The 16309-nt window shown below is 36.9% G+C and overlaps 2 protein-coding genes across 3 annotated transcripts; one reads left to right on the top strand and one right to left on the bottom strand.

The window, feature by feature from the left end:
* The first annotated feature begins 3564 nt into the window (after positions 1–3564).
* On the top strand, positions 3565–6462 carry LOC107577751 (replication factor C subunit 3-like). Its single transcript, XM_016263792.1, has 9 exons — positions 3565–3799; positions 4067–4204; positions 4291–4358; positions 4439–4536; positions 4688–4869; positions 5394–5530; positions 5696–5794; positions 6008–6077; positions 6203–6462. The coding sequence occupies exons 1-9, from the start codon at positions 3713–3715 to the stop codon at positions 6392–6394; spliced, it is 1071 nt and encodes a 356-aa protein (XP_016119278.1). The 5' UTR covers positions 3565–3712; the 3' UTR covers positions 6395–6462.
* Positions 6444–15472, bottom strand: LOC107577734 (klotho-like). 2 transcript variants are annotated; one of them, XM_016263777.1, is made up of 7 exons: positions 15383–15472; positions 15048–15121; positions 13158–14104; positions 11667–12177; positions 10183–10451; positions 8627–9752; positions 6444–7462 (listed from the first exon to the last, which is right to left on the bottom strand). In XM_016263777.1, exons 2-7 carry the CDS (start codon positions 15055–15057, stop codon positions 7122–7124), a joined length of 3204 nt encoding a protein of 1067 aa, XP_016119263.1. In that variant the 5' UTR covers positions 15058–15121; positions 15383–15472; the 3' UTR covers positions 6444–7121. The 2 variants fall into 2 exon arrangements, with proteins under 2 accessions (XP_016119263.1, XP_016119270.1); XM_016263784.1 differs by lacking the exons at positions 15048–15121; positions 15383–15472 and having other exon boundaries at positions 13158–13842; positions 13941–14038.
* Between the last annotated feature and the right edge of the window lie 837 nt (positions 15473–16309).

The raw sequence follows: 16309 nt of genomic DNA, 5'->3' as shown, positions 1-16309 counted from the left end.
CCTTGCCCTCCAGAATAAAAGAGAACATCCCAATCAAATGAAGGGATTTGTGGAAACTGTGGTTTCTAATTATTGTGATCCAAAATTTGCCTCGCATTTCAGGATGAAACTTTAATGTAAATAAACATGTGCAAACAATATACTTGCTCTTGTGAATTTATTTGGATGTTAATTACATTGTGCCAGCAGTCTCTTTAATACCATGTGGTTTATATACATGTCGCTGCTGATTGGGCTGACATGTTTGACACACCCACCAAACAAGAGAAAACGCATCTCAAACCCCGTTGCACATCGTTTCCAGGAAACATGTCGTTCAAACCGGAAACCGTAGCAAAACGGTGCACACCGGTTTGAGCTTGAACTCGCCCCAGGACTGCCTGGCATCTGATCACACTCACCAAACTGATAATCACTTTAACGCCTTACAATCTCCTGAACTGCATTACCTATCCAACACAGACTACAATACATGCTTCATTTTTAATCTGACAGCAGATATCTTACACCACTGATCAAAAGTTTGGGGTTGGCAAGATTTTTCAAATGTCTTTTAAACAAGTCTCTTACAAAAATACAGTAAAAACAGTAATACTGGGAAACATTACTACAATTTAAAACAACTATTTTCTTTTTTAATATATTTTAAAATGTAATTTATTCCTGTGACGACAAAGCTGAATTTTCAGCAGCCATTGCTTCAGTCTTCAGTGTCACATGATCCTTCAGAAATCAATGCTGATTTGATGCTAAAGACATATTTTTATTATTATTAATGTTGAAAACAGTTGTTCTGCATAATATTTTATTGAAAGCTATGATACATTTTTTCACGATTCTTTGATCAATAGAAAGTTCAAAAGAACAGCATTCATTTGAAATAGCAATCTTCTCTAACATTGTAAATGACTTTACTGTTACTTTTGATCAATTTAATACATCTTAAAATGTAATTTATTCCTGTGACGACAAAGCTGAATTTTCAGCAGCCATTGCTTCAGTCTTCAGTGTCACATGATCCTTCAGAAATCAATGCTGATTTGATGCTAAAGACATATTTTTATTATTATTAATGTTGAAAACAGTTGTTCTGCATAATATTTTATTGAAAGCTATGATAAATTTTTTCACGATTCTTTGATAAATAGAAAGTTCAAAAGAACAGCATTCATTTGAAATAGCAATCTTCTCTAACATTGTAAATGACTTTACTGTTACTTTTGATCAATTTAATACATTCTTGCTGAATATAAGTATTAATTCCTTAAAAAAAAATCGTATCCCAAACATTTGAAAAGTAGTGTACATATATAGCTTTCTTCAGGTATTAGACCTCCATAAAAAAAAAACATAAAAATGTGTACAAGCATCTCTAAATAAAGCTGTTACTGCTATCTAGTGGTACACTTTTAATATATCATCTGCATGATTAAGACCTCTTTTTTCCCCAAGAAATACAAACAAGCAAATGCAAAAAAATAAATGGAAAAAAATAAAAATAAAATGGAAGGATGCTTTGCACCTGTGTGTGCAGGAGGATGTCTGTGCTCTGTTGTGTGAAGATTAGATGTTGAGTGAACATTGTTCCCTCAAAATCATTAAGAACTACTGTGATAGGAATTGACCTGAAATAATAAAAAAAAACACTTAAACTAATAAAGCTTTCAAAATCCAAAATCTTCTAGAAGGTACAATTTAAACTTCTCAATAGGGCTGTGATCTTCATATTAACAAGACTGCTACATTTTGCAACATACTAAACACCTAGAAGAAAATTATATTGCTCTTTCATTCAAGTATGAAATACATTTTGTGGTCAAAATTTTACATAAATGCAAAATGTTAATTATTTTACCAAAATAAGAGGGATCATACAAACTGCATGTCATTTTTTATTTAGAACTGAATAAGTGATGTGACATGTCATGTGGCCACGTATGGTGACCCATACTCGGAATTAGTGCTCTGCATTTACCCATCCAAAGTGCACACACACACAGCAGTGAACACACACAAACCGTGAACACACACCCGGAGCAGTGGGCAGCCATTTATGCTGCGGCGCCCGGGGAGCAGTTGGGGGTTCGATGCCTTGCTCAAGGGCACCTCAGTCGTGGTATTGAAGGTGGGAGAGAGCGCTGTACATTCACCCCCCCCCCACCTACAATTCCTGCCGGTACGAGTCCACAAGAGAATAAGTCCACAAGAGAAAATAATAGTAAAAATGACCCCGCTCAAATGTTCGAAAAAAGTTCAAAAGTCAAAACGCTTGATTTGTAATACTGTGTTGTTACCTGGATGATCCACAGCTGTTTTTCTGTTGTGTGATAGTTGTTCATGAGTCCCTTGTTTGTCCTGAACAGTTAAACTGCCTGCTGTTCTTCAGCAAAATCCTTCAGGTCCCACAAATTCTTTGGTTTTCCAGCATCTTTTGCATATTTGAATCCTTTCCAACAATGACTGTATGACAAAACAAAAAAAACGACAGTGGATCATCCAGGTAGCAACACAGTATTAAGAATCAAACATATGTATTATTTTCTCTTGTGGGCTATATTATGTCTTTTATGTGAAATATCTTATTCAAGTCAGTACTAAATAAAAAATAACATGCATTTTGTTGAACCCTCTTATTTTGGTAAAATAATGAACATTTTGCAGAAACTGCAAAGTGTATGTAAAATTTTGACCACACCTGTATTTGTTGAGATTTTTCCAGAAACTTGTGCAATCACTAATCTCTTTTTCTCTGAAGGAAAAAAAAAACAGAGAAGCCGAACCTACACAAAAGACGTAGACGATATAAGTTTACAATGAAAAAAAGGTCTGTTTAGTGGTGTATGAGTATCGAAAAACTGTTACCTGAGTCTTCAGCAGTCCAGACAGGTAAGTTAGTGAAGTGCTTCCTCTGGGGTGGTCCCTCACTGACATGAACTGCTGTTACATCAGGTTGTTCTCTGACAATACTGTAATACTGTTTACATGCCATCAGGGGGACAGGCGTCGGTCAAAATCGCTTTTTGTTCAGTGTGGCTTTTCACACTAACCCCGAGTTATCGGGTTTTTCACCGCGCATACCACGTTAAACTCTGGGTAAAACAACAATCTATACTTCATTTTGAAAGAGAGTTACCACATTTTTGTAGCACAAAATCTAGTTGCATGCTAAAAGTGTTGGCGACAACGGTGACTGAGACGCTCATTCTGCTTTTCTAACTAGCAAACTACCTCAGAATCGCCATCGACTGGATAAATGAACTGTATAAATCTACCCTGCACCTATACTGGCCATATATCATAATAAGAATGTTAATTCCACCTACCTATAAGTCCTATATTACTATTATTATTCAGCCTATATTACTTTTTATTTCTTGTCATGGCCATATCATTAGCTTACGACCATTTGATGATAATAAGGCTAGCCAGGCATCATCATAACCCCCCCACATAAATTTTTAAATAAATGTATACCAATCTAGTGTGCTATGTAACGCTTGAAGGATTTCGGTGTATATTTTATTTGCGCAGAACGCAGCAATGCATTGAGTTTTACAAAACGCGAAAGCACTTGTCCCTCTTCGCTCCCTGTAGTTGCCGGTCTGACGGCGTTGCGCGGGTTTATATGTTTCGCTGGAGCAGACAGCTCACAATAACATAATATTGTTCAATTTTTGCAGAGGCGCGATATTCTCGTCACTCAGGGAGGAAAATGAGTTTATGGGTGGATAAATACAGACCATCGTCCTTGGCTAAACTCGACTACCACAAGGAGCAAGCAAACCAGCTCAAAAATCTGGTAAAAAGCAGACTACTGTATATAACTTAGACCGCTAACTGGTGTTGGTGGTGTTTATGTCAGACTCGGTAAACAACTAAATATGAGTTACATTTTAATCACATCATTACGATCTCTTCTGGAAGAAAACACTTTAAATGATGTGTTTACCGTTGCAGCAACAGTAGTTTGCAATAGCTGTGATATAACGTTAGATTGAAATGTGCTTATGCTGTCTTTAATTAGGCATTAGATAATACAATGATCTCTCACTGTTACATTTGACAGGTCCAGTGTGGTGATTTTCCACACTTGTTGGTTTATGGACCGACTGGTGCTGGTAAGAAAACCCGGATCATGTGTTTGCTCAGAGAGCTGTACGGACCCGGGGTCGAGAAACTTAGGATTGAACACCAGTCCATCACGGTATTAAAGAAATAAATACAACTATTAAGCTTTAAATGATTGTCTAATGATATAGCTTATTAACTATCACTGTTCGTCTCTTGCAGACTCCATCTAAAAAGAAGCTTGAAATCAACACAGTTGCCAGCAACTACCATCTAGAGCTGAATCCAAGGTAATGAAGAGATTTACTCGACTCTGTGTATGTTGGGTGCCTTTACTAGCAGAATCTCATGTCTGATCTGTTTTCCTCAGTGATGCTGGGAACAGTGATCGTGTGGTCATTCAGGAGCTGATCAAAACTGTTGCCCAGTCTCAGCAGATTCAGTCCAGTGCTCAGAGGGAGTTCAAAGGTTTGGCTTTGTTCTTTCATTGGGTTAAATCATTAATCTGTATGTTAAATAGCTAAGAGCTGCGTCTGGATTTGATCATCTTATATTAATGATCCGGACACTTCTATAACCGTAATATAAGAGTAGTGGCAATGATCAGATGTATTTACAGTGGTGCTGCTGACGGAGGTGGACCGTCTCACTAAAGATGCCCAGCATGCCTTGCGCCGTACGATGGAGAAGTACATGTCCACTTGTCGATTGATCCTGTGCTGTAACTCCACCTCAAAAGTGATTGGCCCCATCAGGAGCAGGTGTCTGGCTGTGAGAGTCCCCCTGCCAAGTGTGGAAGAGGTGAAGCAGGTTTTTTTACAAGAAATTACTATTATTCAGCAAGCATGCATTTTAAGTTATTTAAAAAAGACATTTATAATGTTACAAAAAATGATGTTTCAAATAAATGCAATTCTTTTGACATTATTTGCCATTCATTAAAGAATCCTGAAAAAAAGCATCACGATTTCCACAAAAATTTTACGCAGTACAAACTGTTTTCAACATTGAAAATATTGAGAAATGTTTCTTGAGCTCCAAATCAGCATATTATATGGATTTCTGAAGGATCATGTGACACTGAAGACTGGAGTAATGGCTGCAGAAAATTCAGCTTTGCATCACTGGAATAAATTACATTTGAAAATATATTAAAATAGAAAAATGTTCTTTAAAAATCGTAATAATATTTCACAATATTACAGCTTTTTTAATTTAATCAAATAAATGCAGCCTTGATGAGCATAAACATTCTTTCTTAAATATATGAATTAGCTAAGTAATGTCACACTCATTAAAAAACAACCAAACCTTATTCCTCTCAGGTGTGCAGTGTTCTGTCAGGCGTGTGCAGGAAGGAGGGGCTGCTGCTTCCTCCTGAACTGGCCAGACTGATCGCTGACAAATCTGGCCGTAACCTTCGTAAAGCCCTGCTGATGTGTGAGGCCTGCAGAGTTCAACAGTAAGTCAACAAGACTAAAGATCTCAGAGAATTAAATACATGCCCAATGTTATTCAGTTTTTCAATGATAACCACAAATGAAGCCTCTGAATGAACGTAACTCACCTGAAGTGTATGCCACACTTACAGTTTACGTAATCTTTTCCCAAATTGACTTTTCTGCAGGTATCCATTCTCTCCAGACCAGGACATCCCTGAGACAGACTGGGAGGTTTACCTCAGAGAGACCGCTAATGCTATAGTCAGCCAGCAGAGCCCTCAAAGGTCAGAACATATATGAAATGCGTGCATTGATTTTTAGGGGTTCAAAGTCCTTTTTAGGGTTTAAAGCGGCAATCCCTTGCCTTTGAGTCAACAATATGTCAGTTGGTTTGGATCCTTTACATTATGATAGATTTGAACAATTTTGGTTTCAATAACCTGGTATGTTTTTAAGTGGTATAGATGTAAACTAAACTGTCTATTGTATTTTTGCAGACTTTTGGAAGTTCGGGCTCGATTGTATGAACTTCTGACTCACTGCATCCCGCCAGAAGTCATCATGAAGGTACAGCTGCTTATTTAGAGCATAAAGAAATCATTTATACTGTGAAATAGAATTAAACTTTCAGGGTTAAATAAAAATGGTTAAGAGTCACTGCATTAACACTGTTTCTTTGCATGGTATTTAAGGGCCTGGTGACAGAGTTGCTGAGTAACTGTGATGGACACTTGAAGGCTGAGGTGGCTCAGATGGCGGCATACTACGAACACAGACTGCAGCTGGGCAGCAAAGCAGTCTACCACCTGGAGGCTTTTGTAGCTAAATTCATGGCCATCTACAAGAAGTTTATGGAAGATGGACTTGACAACTTTATGTTCTGAGCCACTGTAGCCTAAAAGAATTAGATGTATTAATTGTTTGTTTTTCATAATAAAAGCCATTTCAAATGTTCTTGGCCTGCTGTTATTGCTATTTGGGTATCTAATCAAAGAGGTACAGAATTTCATATGGAGGATGAAATGAGCAAAACCTTCAGTGTAAAGCACGATTGGAATGGAAATTGCAAATATGAATATTAGAAAAGCTAAATATTATTTTTTTTATGTAAATATAACTTAAAAAGGCCAAGATAGGGTACAGAAAATTATAAGAGTACTTATAGATATCACAGTTACTTTACTATGACACTAAGTACAACATTAAATGTTTATTTAATACATTATAAAGTATTATATTAGACAATGTGAGTATGAGCGTGACATTACTTAGCTAAGCTAACTATAGTAAGGCCTGTAATACACCAGAACAGAATAAAATACTTTTCCCCCATAACTTTTATTTTACAACTCATGCAAAATAGAAAACCTTTATGCAGACTTGACCAAATATTGCAAATATACTTTTTTGCTTACAAATAAATAGTGTTTTTACATGGTAAAGCTGCAGTTAAGTAATTATCCAGGTCTTCCAGGTTCATGTAGTACCCATTAGGAAATTCCATAAGTACTACAATTTAAGAAAGAGTTAAAAGCATAATATGTAGGTTGTCAAACTAACCATTAAAACAAATAAATTAGAGATACAAGAGTCCACTGGAACCATTTCCTTTCATTTTTTGGTGGTTAATTTGTGTCTCTTGACTGAGTAGTAGATAACCAGGCCCACTGTGATCAGCATGCAAGAGCTCACCAGAGAGAGAAAGCCAACGACAGGCTGCTTGGTGAGGACAAAACGGCCAGAGCCGTGCACTGGAGCAAGGGGACACTGTTGTTGAGGTGTGCCTGGGGCAGGGAAGCCGTTGTGGTGGATGATGTTTTTGTAATGGGCCAGTGAAGATTTTGAAATGACCTCCTCCTGCACATGACCATACATGCCAAAGCCTGGGTCCCGCCGGTCGCTGAATGCATATGCAAAATAGCCCTTCAGATTGACTCCATCCAGCGTATATGCTAAAACAACAAATCAGAGGTTAGAAAACGACTGAAATGAACTCATGATGTAACTATAAAGCGAATTCAGATGACAAGGTAAATAAGGCCTCGCCAGTGTTTTGGGAAGAGTAAACAAATATTTTTTTCCAAAGCTCAGATAAAGAGCGGCTTGCTATTTTTCCTGAGATCAGCAAACTGTTCCCCTAGTTTTCTGCTTAATAATTAAGCTGCTGTGTGTGGATGTGTGCATACAACGTGAGCTTTGCGCCTCTAAATAGAAATGGCATTGCTTTGAGTCATCAGAACTTATCCAAGTGAGTTACTGTACTGGGAAACTAAAAAAACAAAAACAAATCTTAAACAATTAGATGTTGTAAAATTAAAATATAACATTTTATTATAGATTTGATAGATTTGTATATTATAAATGAACAACATATACTAATATTGAAACAATTGGTAAGTTTAATCACACTTATAATAAGTAAAAATTATGACTATGAGTTACATTTAATATCAGTATATGATTCGTTTTTAATCTTAATAATCTTAATATTTTAAACAATCTGAATAAATAACATTTCCTTTTAATTGTATTAAAATGTATGAGAAATGTTTTTAATAGAGCCAATAAAAACAAAAAATAGCCACGTGATGTCAGGATAACCTAATTAGCATATGTTAAAGCCTACAATATTATATAAATTATTAAAATAAAACTTTGCTGAAAAACCTGTTGTACACATTCTACTACATGCCTTCTGTCATCTGATTGATAGTTTATACTTTTTATTTTTTAGCAAGTTAAAGGCCTTTTTGTAAAATTCTTAAAACATTCACCTTCAGGTTATGGTGCACATGAACATTTTAGGAAAAATCATGTTAAAATGTGTATATCAAATATTATACACAAGGCTTTTGAGAAAAATAGATGTGTATATCTTTCAATCATCGTTCTATTGCATCGCATTATATGTTTTGCACCCCACAATAAAAACTACAGATCTTTGATCATAAAACTGAACATTTAAACATTACCTTCATAAGACATATTATTGGGAGAGAGATTTTGTCTAACGGTTCAATAAACTGCTCTTGATAAAAGCTAAAAATTGGGATCGGTATAAGCCTCCCCAGAGCTACCTATTGGTGTGTAATACCTAACATTACATGGTTTCTTACCTTTCAAGGCCTCATTAATGTAGTTGTAAAGGTAGTAGACGCGCAAGCTATCCTTAAACCTAGCAATGTCCTCCTGAACACCATTGGCCATCACGTAAATGGGAACCCCTTTGTATCGAGAGTTAACCCAGTTCAGTGCCTTGCGAAGACCCCAGGGGACCACAGGAGAGTTGCGTCTTGGAGACATGATCCAGGTCACATCAGATATCAGCTGTACCTGCAGCTTGTCCTTGAAAGTGTATTTGTCTTCCACTCCATCATACACCATTGAGGTAGTAAAATGGCTGATGGCGAAGAAATCATAGGTTCCTTTAACCAACAGCCGATCTTCATCGCTAAATGCGGGTAAGTGGTAGTTGAAGAGATCAATATTGTTTCGCTGTTGGAGCCAACTACGCATCACCGCTGGGTAATCGCCACTACCGAAGATGGGCTCTGCAAACCAGCCGACTCGAAAGTCCAGGACTCGGTTTGCAGGCTCAACGTCTTCTCTGTTGAAAGAAAACGCAGGTTCGACCCAGTCCATATGAAGAACCAGTGATGCCTTACCGCCTTGGGCTTTGCGAAACTCGCTGTCATAGACGTGCCAAGCTAAAGCATGCGCACGGAGCAGCTGGTGACCCACAGTGTATTCAAGATCCTCATCGTTAGGTTCATTCAGCGTGATCCACAGTTTGACATGAGCTCCTAGTTGTTGGAAACACAACCTGGCATATTTCGCAAAGGCCTGGACTGTCTCCTCGCTCTGCCAGCCTCCACCAGCCTCAATGGGTGCTGGTAGGCTGGATAGTTTCCCGGTGTGATGCCAAAGGGTCACAACAGGAATTATGTTAACCTTTTGTAGCTCACTGACAAAGCAATGGTAGTATCTCAGAAGTGTTTCGTTAGCATCAGACATCCGGCCTGTTGGGGTGATGGAGGACCAGTTGAGGGAGAAGTGGAAGTGTGAGACCTGCATACGGTGCACATCAGACACCTGCTGGAGAATGCTGCCGTAATCGGCGCAGTGGTGTGTCCTGTGCATAGGGGACGCCAGTACACCCGGGACCTTTGTCAGCTCTCCGTTACCAGAAATGTTCCAGATGTAAACGCTAGGGTCGGCAAACTGGGTAGGTATAGTATCAACCTTCAAAACAGGATCAGAAAACATTCAGATGATTTAGATACAAAATATGAAAAGAGTTGAAATAAAACTAGTTTTCAAAAATATGCAAATTATATTTATAAATGTTTGAAGTTTGAACAAAGTTCAAAGATAAAAGTTAAATGCATTGTATGATCTACACAGAATCTAAGTTCTATAGAAGTGACCTTTGAATGGGACAAAAAAAAAAAGATCTAAGTTCGATTTGCTGGGCCGAAGTGTGCAGTTAGATGTAATCTGAGGTTAACTGTCACAGTTTTTTTTTTTTTTTTAAAAGGAACGATGACATTAATCAACATTCAAATAAACATAAATATACCAGAGTTAGCCAAAAGGCTAAATTCCATTGTCAGTCGCTCTCTCTGAAGTGATATGCTATGCATTAAAGTGTGCATTAAAAAAAAGCCTGTACCTGTATCGAGTTGGCTGCAACTCCCCAGGCAAAGTCACAGTGAAAGACGCCCTGTTCAGGGCGGTTCTCGGGCAGCTGAGGGAATCCATTCTTCTCTATGAGTTTGCTATAGAAAGTGGCAGATGTCTTTGGCTCTCTTTTCAGATCAGGACTGATGAAATCCACATAGAATAGCCCTCGTCGTATTCCATATTCCCGATACCACTCATACCCGTCCAACAGAGACCAGGCTGTGTAGCCAATCACATTTACTCTGTCAAAGCGGATTGCTTTAAAGAGAAGACAATTATTGTTTATAATCAATTACTAATTGTGAAATGTGAATTGTTAAAGGCATAGTTCACCCAAAAATTAAAATGAGCCCATTATTTACTCACTCTCAAGCCATCCTAAGCGTATATGACTTCCTTCTTTCAGATGAATTCAATCGGAGTTATATTAAAACTTGACTTTGATCTTCCAAGCTGTTTAATGGCAGTCAGTGGGTGTTGCAGTTCATCAGTCCAAAAGAAGTTAAATAAAGCGCATCCATCCATAATAAAAAGTGCCTCACATGGCTCTGGGGGGTGAACAAAGGCCTCCTGTAGCGAATCAATGCGTTTTTGTAAAAAAAAAAAATTCATATTCAAAACATAATAATCACTTTAATCTAGCTTGCACTAACAGTTGTACATGGAAGCAGCTCCGGGAGGATTACGTATGAGTTCGGCGTTGCGCATGCGCCGGTGAGTCTCGTGAAAACCAACGTTTGTTAACAGGAGCAAAGGAAGCAAAGTTTCCTTACTTTAGCAAAGGAAAACCAGTCTCCTCTTGGCTTATATCAAAATCCTCCGGCAATCTTCTTTTCAAATCCTCGTTTTGTACTTCTAATTCGTGACCGTTGTTTTGTTTTGATCTCTCCCCTGCGCTTCCGCGTTCGTCACTTCTGAGCGGCGCATGCGCAACACCGACGTCCATACGTCATCCACCCTGAGATGCTTTCGTGTACAATAGTGAGCGCAAGCTAGATTAAATTGATTATTACGTTTTAAATATGGTTATTTTTCTTACAAAAATGCATCGATTCGCTACAGGAGGACTTAGTTCACCCTCCGGAGCCGTGTGAGGCACTTTTTATTATGGATGGATGAGCTTTATTTCACTTCTTTTGGACTGATGCACTGCAACACCCGCTGACTGCCATTAAACAGCTTGGAAGATCAAAGTCAATTTTTAATATAACTCCGACTGGATTCGTCTGAAAGAAGAAAGTCATATACACCTAGAATGCCTTGAGGGTGAGTAATTCATGGGGTAATTTTAATTTTTGGGTGAACTCCTTTAATGCTAAATAAGCCTGAATAGCCTACATCATAAATGCTCCTTTAACAATTAAAAGATATATGAGATGATCTCAAAATGCCCATATACTGGCTGATATATGATCTATTGTCATTAATTCTATCCTTATCATTTCATCAAACACCCTCAGTTAATCCATTTACCTTTTAGAGTCTCCATAATAAAGCGCTTTAGATAGTACATATGCTTGGCATCCTTTGTTTTCGTGTTGCCACTTCCATACCAGCCACTCTCCACCACAAAGATGGGAGGATTGTTGTACTCGGCTCGGACCCAGTACAGCAGCATTCTCAGACCTAGGTCTTCTGTCTGGCCAAAGCGCAGACTGTCATTGATCAGCTGAAAACTAAGAGCAGGTCCGTGAGACAGGGCAAAGAAGTCCGCCGTTCCATTAACATACAAGCTTTCGGTCTCTGTGAAGGACGGCAGTCTGTGGGTCAAATTGCGTTTCATGCAGGGTGGATAGTCTCCATCCACAAACAACGGACGGGCGAACCAGCCGAGCACGAAGTCCAGAGAACACTGACAGGCTTTGCTGTTCTCCTGTCTGGTTCTGCTAGGTTTGATCCAGTGGGAGGCCAGAGCCATGGACACTCGCCCACCCTGACTGGAACGATACCGGTCATCATACAAGTGCCAGGCTGCTGCATGAGCCTAGAAGACAACGCAGATCAGAAAAAAATTAAATAAATAAATACAAAATGTAGCAATACATTATATTAGGAAAACATGTACTCTATGCTGCACTTTTACATAAATTGAACAAACATAATTAAACAAAGATTAACAATATCAATCTAACCTTGAAAGAGATGTTTTAATATATTTTTGTTTTTATAAACATATTTTTGATCATGAACACACACGCACACACACACACACATATATATATATATATATATATATATATATATATATATAAAATGTAAATTTTTAAATGTGTGTATATATATATATATATATATATAAAACAACATTATATATATGTAAAATGTCAAAAAATATATTTCATATTCATTTTTTTAATACTTGATTATTTTTAGTTTTAACAGTAATTACAATAATTCTCGTGATGTATATATAAAACACTATATTTTATTATTGGAATATAGTATTTTATTATTATATATATATTTTTTTTTATATAAATATTTTTGAGAATAAACACACACACACACACACACACATATATATATATATATATATATATATATATATAAAATGTAAATTTTTAAATGTGTGTATATATATATATATATATATATAAAACAACATTATATATATGTAAAATGTCAAAAAATATATTTCATATTCATTTTTTTAATACTTGATTATTTTTAGTTTTAACAGTAATTACAATAATTCTCGTGATGTATATATAAAACACTATATTTTATTATTGGAATATAGTATTTTATTATTATTTTTTTAATACATTGAAACGACTCTTTCAAGGCTATATATATATATATATATATATATATATATATATATATACACACACACACATAGAGAGACATAGAAAAATATCCAGACATAGACGTGTGCAATTTTATCTTCCCTCCTATTTGTATCTATAAATGTGTTAATTAAATACATAAATAATAAACATTTGATTATGTGGCTCTAATTACCTTCAGTAGATTATGTCCAACTCTGAAAGGCAAATCGGAGTCATTTTTGATACCAGGTGCCACAACCCCAGTTCCATATCCATGCCAGGCCACAACAAAAGGATTGTCAATGGTAATCCAAAATTTCACATCAGATCCAAATGTTTTAAAACAAAAATCTGCATATTCTCTGAAAAGTTCGACCATAATCAAATTGCTCCAGCCTCCAAAGAGGGTCTGCAAACTGTCTGGCAGGTCCCAATGATATAAAGTCACAACGGGCAGCACTTTAATTTCCTTCAATCCACGAATTAGATTTTTATAATACTCCACACCTTTTTTGTTGTAACTTTCTTTGGTGCCGTTGGAGAAGATGCGCGGCCAGGACAGAGAAAAACGGTAGTGACTAACTCCAAGTTGCTGCAGGGCTCGGAGATCTCCCGGGATGTTGTGATAACTGTCACTGCCCACGTCGCCTCTGGATACCCGGGTCCCTCCGCGAGTGAAAGTGTCCCAGATAGACTTACCCTTCCCGTCTTTCTCCCAGGCTCCTTCAACTGAATAGGCAGCGGTGCCGACCGCCCACATGAACTTGTCAGGGAAATTGTCATAGAGGAAGGCTTTGTCACCGGGATATGGAAGTTTGCTAAATCTATCCCATGTGTGCAGTCCTGCGCCTGGAACAGCTGCTGTCCACTGTAGCTGACTGAACAACACAAGCGCCAAAACAATCCATGTAACTTTCATGGTGTCAGAGAACTGGACAACTTTCCAACTGTTAAACAAGTGAGCTGTGTCTCTTACCTCACTCCGGGCCGTTTGCGACTGTGGTATAACCCACCTGGCCCCATCTGGGCCCGTTTTTGTCCTCTCAGGAAATCTATCAATTATTACCCAGGCACTTGACGGGTAAATAGGTATCCAAGCACTGCGCAATTCCAGCCTCCATAATAACACATTTCCTCCTGCTTGTGTATGATAGGGCAAATATGATTATACAGTATAACAACAACAACAACAAACAATTTTTGATTTCTTCAGTGGCTCTAAAGGTCAATTGAATATCTTTTAAGACTTCAAAACCTATGAATGAACCACATGTTTTAGGAATACTGATCACCTAGTTATCCAGTAATCCAAACGGGTTATCCAATGACTTTCAATTAATGAATGAAATACAGCTACAGTAGATTACATTAATGTTAACAGTCCGGACATGTAAAATGTATTTAAAAAATGCATAGATTTTTTTTTTTAAATCCTTCATATGGTCATTTTGAATTGGTCAGTCCAATATTGTTTTGGATGCTTTTGCACAGTTTCAACTGTATTCTGTGTAAGTGCTAAACAGGTGTATTTTTAATAGCTAGAGCTTGATTAAGTAAAACAAATCAACATTTTACAGTAAAAGTACTGTAATATGTACTTGGAAACAGACATGCATTTAATTGAATTGTCTGTGTCATATATCAGACTGCATTTATGGAAACTCTCTCCATCTGGAAGGCTAATGACATTGTGCACCTGCGCGATCGGTACCAGAAGGAAAAACTGCCATTGTAATATGTTAATGCCAATAATATGTTCCCTGGGATTGTTTTATTAGCTTTAAACCACCCATTTGGCCCTCTGAAGGGGCCATGTTCACATTATCTGGGCTGTTGGCCTGTCTGACTCAGGCAAAACATCAATATTACAGTCACATTTACTGCCAATGTACATACTGTAATTCAATTAATTTAATAATTTATTACTTTGATAGGGAAAAAATATTTCTATGTTTCTAATGTTCTGTTTATAGGAACTACTGCTCTCTAGAATCACCAAACATTATGAATCACCAAAAAATCACAAAATATTATTTTTTAACACCTAAATATCACAGTTTCATTTTACAACACATCTCCTTACCTTGTGCCATCAATACGAGGAAAAATCAGTGGTGTGAGTCCTGTGTTTCCCTGCAAGGCTTGTTTGTCAGTCACCTGTTAAAGGTCAGTTTTGTATGAATTTATATTGGGTGGTGAAGCATAATGTATTTTTCATATCACAGTGAATGGTAATATTGTGTTACACTGACATAAATGTTCTGAAATGTTATAGCCAAAATGATTTTATTCCATATAGATTAATTATAAATAGAGATGGTTGGATGGAAAGAGAGAACACAAGAGGCGAAAGAAACAAATCCAAAGTGTGCTTTCAGCTGGAACAAAAACAACACACTCACTGAGCACTGAACTTACTTAGTGACGCATATTTGTGTCTAAAACGTTTCAGGCCTTCCTCTGTATGTGGAGGTGGTGGTAATCCAAAGGCTGTTAATTCATGAACTGAAGACTCACTTATTGCTTAAGTTGATCCAATGGGGCTGTTCTTAACATGTAAAAGTTACTTTGAATGAGAGGGTCTGCTAAACGACGACTACTACTAACAGTGCTTGAAGACAACCCATTGTGCAATACAGTTAATAACCGATTTCTCATACTTTCTTTTAATTATGAAATAAACAAAACAGGAAATATCCTCCTCAATCATCAAACAAAAACACACCTTAACCTGGTAATGCAACCTAGATTGAACAGCTTGAACTATAGTGAACCTAGAATTTAAGACCCTTAATAAACCTTTAGTTTAGTTCTCTCTGTTTGCTATTCATAAACTGCATAACAGGGGCACAGAGGCTTTTCAAATCCACCTTTTATTACCCTCCGCTTATTTGAATGCCTAGCAACATACCGGACAAACTATTACTGCTATTCAAATCTCCAGTAAAAGAGTCAGTAGAAGGAAAGACTATTCTGTAAATCTATTTTAATCACCTTATTTTTTATTTATTTAAAAATGTTTAGAAACACATATTTATATTTATGTATATAATACATGTTTAAAATAATTATTTTATAAATATTTGTATTTTATATTTATAATTCACCTCGTCCTGTGGTGTGACAAATAATTTTTAAAACTGCAAATATTACTGGGTGTCTCTCAGTTATTATAAGAACATTACAGTGATCATCTCTAAATAATTTCACTGTAAAATTGCTATTTTAAAGATAAGCAGGATAGCTGAGGAACCAAGGCTTGACTTGTCATGTCAAATACTATGCTAAATGCTAAATATAAAAATAAAAAATGCACCTGATGCTAATGCGTCACATCCGCAATCT

This window comes from Sinocyclocheilus grahami, unplaced genomic scaffold, assembly GCF_001515645.1.
Source record: "Sinocyclocheilus grahami isolate Dianchi unplaced genomic scaffold, SAMN03320097.WGS_v1.1 scaffold32.1, whole genome shotgun sequence".
NCBI lineage: Eukaryota > Metazoa > Chordata > Actinopteri > Cypriniformes > Cyprinidae > Sinocyclocheilus > Sinocyclocheilus grahami.
The sequence above is the reverse complement of the archived record's forward strand: the minus strand, read 5'-3'. Positions and strand labels throughout refer to the sequence as shown.